The 10000-nt window shown below is 45.0% G+C and overlaps 1 protein-coding gene across 2 annotated transcripts in view; it reads right to left on the reverse strand.

Moving 5' to 3' along the window:
* The window catches only part of stk3 (serine/threonine kinase 3 (STE20 homolog, yeast)), a 31530-nt gene that overhangs the window by 8753 nt on the left and 12777 nt on the right, over nt 1-10000 (reverse strand). For both annotated transcript variants that reach the window (XM_029736116.1, XM_029736115.1), the window contains exons 8-9: nt 8841-8963; nt 4333-4534 (exon numbers count right to left, since the gene is read on the reverse strand). In XM_029736116.1, the coding sequence (XP_029591976.1) occupies nt 4333-4534; nt 8841-8963 (325 nt within the window). The remainder of the gene's footprint in view (nt 1-4332; nt 4535-8840; nt 8964-10000) is intronic.

Below are 10000 nucleotides of genomic sequence, written 5' to 3' on the forward strand. Positions count from 1 at the left end.
TCCGTCAGCCACAATGGTGGTTATGACGAAAAGTGGAATATTAAAATGTATGTAACTTTTGTATTTGTTTTTAAAGGTTAAGAGATGACGTTATTATGAAAACATTGTACCTTTAAGAGTTTTCCCAGTATATGCCTGATGTTTATACATTGTACGCTGTTTGGAAAATATCCAAATCAAACAGAATGTTTTGATAAAGATGAAATGTGAAGTTAGTGTCTAAAATTGGATTTTTAGCCAAATCTAAGCCTTGCCCCCTTTACTTGGTCCGCCCAGAGAATTGCCCTAAAGGCTGTTACACCGACTTCTGACCCGAGGGTATAAGACAGGAGAGTGAAGAATTAACATAGAAGACTATTGACCCCAAGCTGCAGCTAAGGTCTAACAAAGTCGACGAACCCCAAAACGAAACACAAGGTTGAAGACAAAGAAATATTTTTCTACATGAGCTACGGACGAGTAGCTGTCTCTAAGCGGGTGAATTCAAGCCGAACCACCCAGCCTCTACTCTCCATTGAATCGTGGTATCGACACCATTCGAGCCGAAGCTGTGAGCTCTGAGCTACAGAGCTGTCTGTCCTCAGAAGACCCCTTTCCGATCAAGGGTGAGGATCAGACCACTTAGCCAAGAAGGACACTGACATTGTGAGGACAACCGGAGAGTTGTGCCGGAGAACTGCGTCATTTAGAAGCCTAAACGACCACGCGGAGCTTCCCACCTGAGAACTCCAACACGTAATTACATCATTATATTCTGACCCATAAGAGCGGCAGTTCGGGGCAAGGCTAATTTTAAATAAGCATGGCTGACAAATGAACCCAAATGTATATTTCTCTCGTGTACTTCCTTTCTTTCTCTCTCTTTAAAATCCCCATTTTGGGTAACAAGCGCCATAGTGTGTTGGCCCGTTATACTAAGTCCTAATCAATAGCTAGACTGTGTTTTGTGTATGTGCATTTTTATCATCATTTTAGCTTGCTAGTAAATAAATAATCAACTAAGATTGGTGTGGTAAATTCAGTGGTAAAGCCCGGGTCCGTGCAGATTCCCGGATTATACGACTTTCAGATTATGAGACTGTAGAGGAAATTGATTAATTTAGCGACTGTTGTGATCGATATTCTGATATCCTTTGAGTTAATTTGGGAAATAGAAACTCAATCAAAACAATGTTCCCATGGTGCCCCAGGTTAATGAGTTAATAATTGCTTGATTCATTGCTTAATTCATTTAATCACGTAATTATAAACCGTTTATCATTCGATGAGCAACAGTCGTCACATTAACTAATACAACGTCACGACAGAGGTAAAAGCAAAAAAATTCCATGGTGGCAAAGTAAATAAAGTATAGCAAGAAAAACACTGGAATGGTAGATTTGTAGTTTGAAGAAAGTTCAAAGTTAAAATATAAATAATATGGTGCAAAGGAGCAAAATAAATAAAATAAATAAATAAATACAGTAGGGGAAGAGGTAGTAGTTTGGGCTAAATTATAGATGGGCTATGTACAGGTGCAGTGATCTGTGAGCTGCTCTGACAGCTGGTGCTTAAAGCTAGTGAGGGAGATAAGTGTTTCCAATTTCAGAGATTTTTGTAGTTCGTTCCAGTCATTGGCAGCAGAGAACTGGAAGGAGAGACGAACCAAAGGAGGAGTTGGCTTTAGGGGTGACCAGAGAGATATACCTGCTGGAGCGCGTGCTACAGGTGGGTGCTGCTATGGTGACCAGTGAGCGGAGATAAGGGGGGGACTTTACCTAGCAGTGTCTTGTAGATGACCTGGAGCCAATGTGTTTGGCAACGATTATGAAGTGAAGGCCAGCCAACGAGAGCATACAGATCGCAGTGGTAGGTTGTATATGGGGCTTTGGTGACAAAACGGATGGCACTGTGATAGACTGCATCCAGCTTGTTGAGTAGGGTATTGGAGGCTATTTTGTAAATGACATCGCCGAAGTCGAGGATTGGTAGGATGGTCAGTTTTACGAGGGTATGTTTGGCAGCATGAGTGAAGGATGCTTTGTTGCGAAATAGGAAGCCAATTCTAGATTTCACTTTGGATTGGAGATGATTGATGTGAGTCTGGAAGGAGAGTTTACAGTCTAACCAGACACCTAGGTATTTGTAGTTGTCCACAAATTCTAAGTTAGAACCGTCCAGAGAAGTTATGCTGGATGGGCGGGCAGGTGCAGGCAGCGATCGGTTGAAGAGCATGCATTTAGTTTTACTTGTGTTTAGGAGCAGTTGGAGACCACGGAAGGAGAGTTGAATGGCATTGAAGCTCGTCTGGAGGGTTGTTAACACAGTGTCCAAAGAAGGGCCAGAAGTATACAGAATGGTGTCGTCTGCGTAGAGGTGGATCAGAGATTCACCAGCAGCAAGAGCGACATCATTTATGTATACAGAGAAAAGAGTTGGCCCAAGAATTGAACCCTGTGGTACCCCCATAGAGACTGCCAGAGGTCCAGACAGTAGGCCCTCCGATTTGACACACTGAACTCTGTCAGAGAAGTAGTTGGTGAACCAGGCGACGCAATCGTTTGAGAAACCAAGGCTACTAAGTCTGCCGATGAGGATGTGGTGATTAACAGAGTCAAAAGCTTTGGCCAGGTCAATGAATACGGCAGCACAGTATTGTTTCTTATCGATGGCGGTTACGATGTCGTTTAGGACCTTGAGCGTGGCTGAGGTGCACCCATGACCAGCTCTGAAACCAGATTGCATAGCGGAGAGGGTGCGGTGGGATTCGAAATAGTCGGTAATCTGTTTGTTGACTTGGCTTTCGAAGACCTTAGAAAGGCAGGGTAGGATGGATATAGGTCTGTAGCAATTTGGGTCAAGAGTGTCACCTCCTTTGAAGAGGGGGATGACAGCAGCTGCTTTCCAATCTATGGGAATCTCAGACGACACGAAAGAGAGGTTGAACAGGCTAGTAATAGGGGTTGCAATAATTTCGGCAGATAATTTTAGAAAGAAAGGGTCCAGATTGTCAAGCCCAGCTGATTTGTAGGGGTCCAGATTTTGCAGCTCTTTCAGAACATCAGCTGAATGGATTTGGGAGAAGGAGAAATGGGGGAGGTTTGGGCGAGTAGCTGTGGGGGGGTGCAGTGCTGTTGAATGCAGTAGGGGTAGTTAGGTGGAAAGCATGGCCAGCCGTAGAAAAATGCTTATTGAAATTCTCAATTATAGTGGGCTTATCGGTGGTGACAGAGTTTCCTATCCTCAGTGCAGTGGGCAGTTGGGAGGAGGTGTTCTTATTCTCCATGGACTTTACAATGTCCCAGAACTTTTTAGAGTTGGAGTTGCACGAAGCAAATTTTTGTTTGAAAAAGCTAGCCTTGGCGTTTCTAACTGCCTGTGTGTATTGGTTTCTAACTTCCCTAAAAAGTTGCATATCGCGGGGGCAGTTCGATGCTAATGCAGAACGCCACAGGATATTTTTGTGTTGGTTAAGGGCAGTCAGGTCTGGGGAGAACCAAGGGCTATATCTGTTCCTGGTTCTAAATTTCTTGAAAGGGGCATGCTTATTTAAGATGGAGAGGAAGGCATTTTTAAAATATAACCAGGCATCCTCTACTGACGGGATGAGGTCAATATCCTTCCAGGATACCAGGGCCAGGTCGATTAGAAAGGCTTGCTCGTTGAAATGTTTCAGGGAGCGTTTGACAGTGATGAGTGGAGGTCGTTTGACCGCTGACCCATTACGGGTGCAGGCAATGAGGCAGTGATCGCTGAGATCTTGGTTGAAAACAGCAGAGGTGTAATTAGAGGGCACATTGGTTAGGATGATATCTATGAGGGTGCCAGAGTTTGCGGCTTTGGGGTTGTACCTGGTGGGTTCATTAATAATTTGTGTGAGATTGAGGGCATCAAGCTTGGATTGTAGAATGGCTGGGGTGTTAAGCATGTCCCAGTTTAGGACGCCTAGTAGCACGAGCTCTGAAGATAGATGGGGGGCAATCAGTTCACATATGGTGTCCAGAGCACAGCTAGGGGCTAGACAGGCTAGACTAGGTGTGCCTTTCCAAATCATGTTCAAGCAATTTAAATTTACCACAGGTGGACTCCAATCAAGTTGTAGAAACATCTCAAGGATGATCAATGGAAACAGGATGCACCTGAGCTCAATTTGGAGTCTCATACCAACGGGTCTGAATACTTAAGTAAATTATATATAAAGTTTACCTGTTGAAGTCTGTCCATGTTACATCATGTGTCAAACAGAGCCTACAGTACTATCCTGAACAGCTCATTATAATCAATTAAATATAGAAATTAAATGATCACAATATGTTAGTTACAGCCTACAGTACTATCCTGAGCTCTACTCACTCCTCATGGAGCCTTCATCGTTGCCCTCCTCCTCCTCATCACTGTTGATGACCATGGTTCCCAGGTCTGCCTCTAACATGGTACTGCCGTGTTCGATCATGGTCTGAGCCCCGTCACTCATGGTGCTGGTAGCTCTCATGGTCCCAGCTCCCTCTGGCCCAGACTTCACCATGGTGTGGGAGTCCACTTCCACCTCCTCTTCCTGGACACAGAGAGAGAGAGGACAGTCAGGAGAATCAAACTAACTTATAAAGCTCTTTTTTTGGACAGTAAGGTTTACTGACTTCATTCATACAGAGCCTTCAGAAAGTATTCACACCCCTCAACCTTTTGTTGTGTTACAGACAGAATTTATAATGGATAAAAATGGAGATTATGTTTCGCTGGCCTACACACTATACCCTGTAATGTCAAAGTGGAATTGTGTTTTTAGAAAATGTTCCTAATTAATAAATTAAAAGCTGAAATGTCTTGAGTCAACAAGTATTCAACCTTTGTTATAGCAAGTCTAAATAAGTTCAGGAGTAAAAATTTGCTTAACAAGTCATGTAAGTCTGTGTGCAATAGTGTTTAATATGATTTTTGAATGACGAGCTCATCTCTGTACCCCACACATACAATTATCAGGTCGGTTCCTCAATAGAGAAGTACATTTCAACCATAAAGACCAGGGAGGTTTTCCAATACCTCACAGAGAAGGGCTCCTATTGGTAGATGGGTAAAAAAAAAAAAAAGAAGCAGACATTGAATGTCCCTTGATGAAGTTATTAATTACACTTTGGATGGTGTATCAATAAACCCAGTCACTATAAAGATACAGGCCTCCTTCCTAACTCAGTTGCCGGAGAGGAAGGAAACCGCTCAGGGATTTCACCATGAGGCCAACGGTGACTTTAAAACAGTTAGAGTTTAATGGCTGTGATAGGAGAAAACTGAGGATGGATCAACAACATTGTAGTTACTCCACAATACAAACATAAGTGACCGGAAAGAAAGGAAGCCTGTACAGAATAAAATATTCCAAAACATGCAGCCTGTTTGCAACAAGGCACTAAAGTCATACTGCAATTGACTTGTTGTCAGATTTGCCCCAAACATTACTGAGTACCACTCTCCATATTTTCAAGCATGGTGGTGGCTGCATCATGGCAAGACTTGAAAATGGTTGTCTACCAATGATCAATAACCAACTTAACAGCATTTGAAGAATTAAAAAAAAAAAACAATCAATCCAGGTGTGGAAAGCTCTTTGAGACTTGCCCCGAATGATTCAGCTGTAATCGCTGCCAAAGGTGCTTCTACAAAGTATTTAGACCCCTTGACTTTGACATTTTATTACATTACCGCCTTATTCTACAATGGATTCAATAGTTTTTCCCCTCATCAATACCCCATAATGACAAAGCAAAAACAACATGAAACACCGCTCATCCCCACAGCATGATGCTGCCACCACGCATCACTGAAGGGATGGTATTGGCCAGGTGATGAGTGGTGCCTGGTTTCCTCCAGACGTAACACTTGGCATTCAGGCCAAAGAGTTCAATCTCGGTTTCATCAAAACAGAGAATCTTATTTTTCAAGGTCAGAATCCTTCAGGTGCATTTTGGCTAACTCCAAGAAGGCTGTCGTGCCTTTTAGTGAAGAGTGAATTCTGTCTTTACCACAGGTGGACTCCAATAAAGTTGTAGAAACATCTCAAGGATGATCAATGGAAGCAGGATGCACCTGAGCTCAATATTTAGCTTTTTTCCCCCCCTTGCTCAACTTTTTTGCCCCGGACGCTTTATCTGGACATGGTTCTGCAGGACCTCCACCAGCTGAAGCTAAGTAGTAACATTAACATGGTGCCTTCTAATTTCAGTGTAGGAAAGGATGAAACAGCGTCTGTGCCACCAGTAAGTACAGATAGTAACGTTAGTATAAACCTCCTTGCACGGTCCCCACAGCCGGACAACTTTCTCATGGCTTCATGGAAGGAAATGCTGTAGGAATGCTCAACCGGTTTTGCCCATTCAGCCGACAGAAACTTTCAACCGGTTCTCCCCATTAAGCAACGAGTCAGAGGCCGAGCCTTCTCTGGTCTCTCCTCCTCCCGTTACGGGGTCTGAGCCTTCTCTGGTCTCTCCTCCTCCCGTTACGGGGTCTGAGCCTTCTCTGGTCTCTCCTCCTCCCGTTACGGGGTCTGAGCCTTCTCTGGTCTCTCCTCCTCCCGTTACGGGGTCTGAGCCTTCTCTGGTCTCTCCTCCTCCCGTTACGGGGTCTGAGCCTTCTCTGGTCTCTCCTCCTCCCGTTACGGGGTCTGAGCCTTCTCTGGTCTCTCCTCCTCCCGTTACGGGGTCTGAGCCTTCTCTGTTCTCTACTCCTCCCGTTACGGGGTCTGAGGCTGAGCCTTCTCTGTTCTCTACTCCTCCCGTTACGGGGTCTGAGACGCCGAAGCCTCCCACCATTAGCTCTGACAAATTGAAAACCCTAGTCATTGGCGACTCCATTACCCGCAGTATTAGACTTAAAACGAATCATCCAGCGATCATACACTGTTTACCAGGGGGCAGGGCTAACGACGTTAAGGCTAATCTGAAGACGGTGCTGGCTAAAGCTAAAACTGGCGGGTGTAGAGAGTATAGAGATATTGTTATCCACGTCGGCACCAACGATGTTAGGATGAAACAGTCAGAGGTCACCAAGCGCAACATAGCTTCAGCGTGTAAATCAGCTAGAAAGATGTGTCGGCATCGATTAATTGTCTCTGGCCCCCTCCCAGTTAGGGGGAGTGATGAGCTCTACAGCAGAGAGTCTCTGGCCCCCTCCCAGTTAGGGACTCTGGGACTCACCCACAAACAGGACCAAGCCTGGCCTGCTGAGGAGTGACGGACTCCATCCTAACTGGAGGGGTGCGCCCATCTTATCTACGAACATAGACAGGGCTTTAACTCCCCTAGCTTCGCAATGAGATAGCCAGCCTGCCAGCTTAGTGGAGTCTGCCACTAGCACAGTCAGTGTAGTCAGCTCAGCTATCCCCATTGAGACAGTGTCTGTGTCTCGATCTAGTTTGGGCAAAATCAAATCAAATGTTATTGGTCACATACAGATAGCTAGCAGACATATGCAGACCGTTAGCAGATGTTAATGCGAGTGTAGCGAAATGCTGGTGCTTCTAGTTCCGACAGGTTGTTCCTAGAATTTCTAAGCAATCAGCTGGAGGAAGGGCTTTCTCCTATAGAGCTCCATTTCTATGGAATAGTCTGCCTACCCATGTGAGAGAGACAGACTCAGTCTCAACCTTTAAGTCTTTACTGAATACTCATCTCTTCAGTAGGTCCTATGATTGAGTGTAGTCTGGCCCAGGAGTGTGAAGGTTAACAGAAAGGCTCTGGAGCAACGAACCGCCCTTGCTGTCTCTGCCTGGCCGGTTCCCCTCTTTCCACTGGGATTCTCTGCCTCTGACCCTATTACAGGGGCTGAGTAACTGGCTTACTGGTGTTCTTCCATGCCGTCCCTAGGAGGGGGGCATCACTTGAGTGGGTTGAGTCACTGACGTGGTCTTCCTGTCTGGGTTGGCGCCCCCCCTTGGGTTGTACCGTGGCGGAGATCTTTGTGGGCTATACTCGACCTTGTCTCAGGATGGTAAGTTGGTGGTTGAAGATATCCCTCTAGTGGTGTGGGGGCTGTGCTTTGGCAAAGTGGGTGGGGTTATATCATGCCTGTTTGGCCCTGTCCGGTGGTATCATCGGATGGGGCCACAGTGTCTCCTGACCCCTCCTGTCTCAGCCTCCAGTATTTATGCTGCAGTAGTTTATGTGTCGGGGGGCTAGGGTCAGTCTGTTGTATCTGGAGTATTTGTCATGTCTTATCCGGTGTCCTGTGTGAATTTAAGTATGCTCTCTCTAATTCTCTTTCTTTCCTTCTTCCTCTCTCTCGGAGGACCTGAGCCCTAGGACCATGCCTCAGGACTACTTGGCATGATGACTCCTTGCTGTCCCCAGTCCACCTGGCCGTGCTGCTGCTCCAGTTTCAACTGTTCTGCCTGCGGCTATGGAACCCTGACCTGTTCGCCGGACGTGCTACCTGTCCCAGACCTGCTGTTTTCAACTCTCTAGAGACAGCAGGAGCGGTAGAGATACTCTCAATGATCGGCTATGAAAAGCCAACTGACATTTACTCCTGAGGTTCTGACTTGTTGCACCCTCGACAACTACTATGATTATTATTATTTGACCATGCTGGTCATTTATGAACATTTGAACATCTTGGCCATGTGCTTTTATAATCTCCACCCGGCACAGCCAGAAGAGGACTGGTCACCCCTCATAGCCTGTTTCCTCTCTAGGTTTCTTCCTAGGTTCCTGCCCTTCTAGGGAGTTTTTCCTAGCCACCGTGCTTCTACACCTGCATTGCTTGCTGTTTGGGGTTTGGGGTTTTAGGCTGGGTTTCTGTACAGCACTTTGAGATATCAGCTGATGTAAGAAGGGCTATATAAATACATTTGATTGATAGACTACACTTACAGAGTCGTCCTCCTCCTCCAACTCTCTCTGCTGCTCCTGTTGTCTCTTAGCCTTCATCTCCATGGACTCAGTGATCAGGTCTCTCAGGATGGTGACGGGCTTGGCTGCCGTGATGAAGGGATGCTACAGGAGAGAGTGAGAGGAGGAAGGCAGTAAGTTGACGAAGCTCTGCATGACTGACAGTGTTTCTAATATGTTCATAGACGAAGGGACAGCATAGACAGACAAATGTCCAGGTGCTACTCTGATGAGCTAGTGAAGACGACAGAGTACATTTTGGATGAGCACACAGAAGTCTGTCTGTTTCACCTGTAATAGTAGCGTGTGTGTATATATCACCTGTAGTAGTAGTAGTAGTAGTAGTAGTAGTGTATATATCACCTGTAGTAGTAGTAGTAGTAGTGTGTATCTCACCTGTAGTAGTAGTGTGTATATCTCACCTGTAGTAGTAGTAGTAGTAGTAGTGTGTGTGTCTCACCTGTAGTAGTAGTAGTAGTAGTAGTAGTAGTAGTAGTAGTAGTAGTAGTAGTAGTAGTAGTAGTAGTAGGTGTGTGTGTGTGTGTCACCTGTAGTAGTAGTAGTAGTAGTAGTAGTAGTAGTGTGTGTGTGTCTCACCTGTAGTAGTAGTAGTAGTAGTAGTAGTATCTCACCTGTAGTAGTAGTAGTAGTAGTAGTAGTAGTATGTATCTCACCTGTAGTAGTAGTAGTAGTAGTAGTAGTAGTATGTATCTCACCTGTAGTAGTAGTAGTAGTAGTAGTATGTATCTCACCTGTAGTAGTAGTAGTAGTAGTAGTAGTAGTAGTAGTAGTAGTAGTAGTAGTGTATATCACCTGTAGTAGTAGTAGTAGTAGTAGGTATATCTCACCTGTAGTAGTAGTAGGTATATCTCACCAGTAGTAGTAGTGTGTGTGTCTCACCTGTAGTAGTGTCTCTCACCTGTAGTAGTAGTAGTAGTAGTAGTAGTAGTAGTAGTATATATATCTCACCTGTAGTAGTAGTAGTAGTAGTGTGTGTGTCTCACCTGTAGTAGTAGTATGTATCTCACCTGTAGTAGTAGTAGTAGTAGTAGTAGTATGTATCTCACCTGTAGTAGTAGTAGTAGTAGTAGTAGAAGTAGTAGTAGTAGTAGTAGTAGTATGTATCTCACCTGTAGTAGTAG

This window comes from Salmo trutta, chromosome 36, assembly GCF_901001165.1.
Source record: "Salmo trutta chromosome 36, fSalTru1.1, whole genome shotgun sequence".
Classification (NCBI taxonomy): domain Eukaryota; kingdom Metazoa; phylum Chordata; class Actinopteri; order Salmoniformes; family Salmonidae; genus Salmo; species Salmo trutta.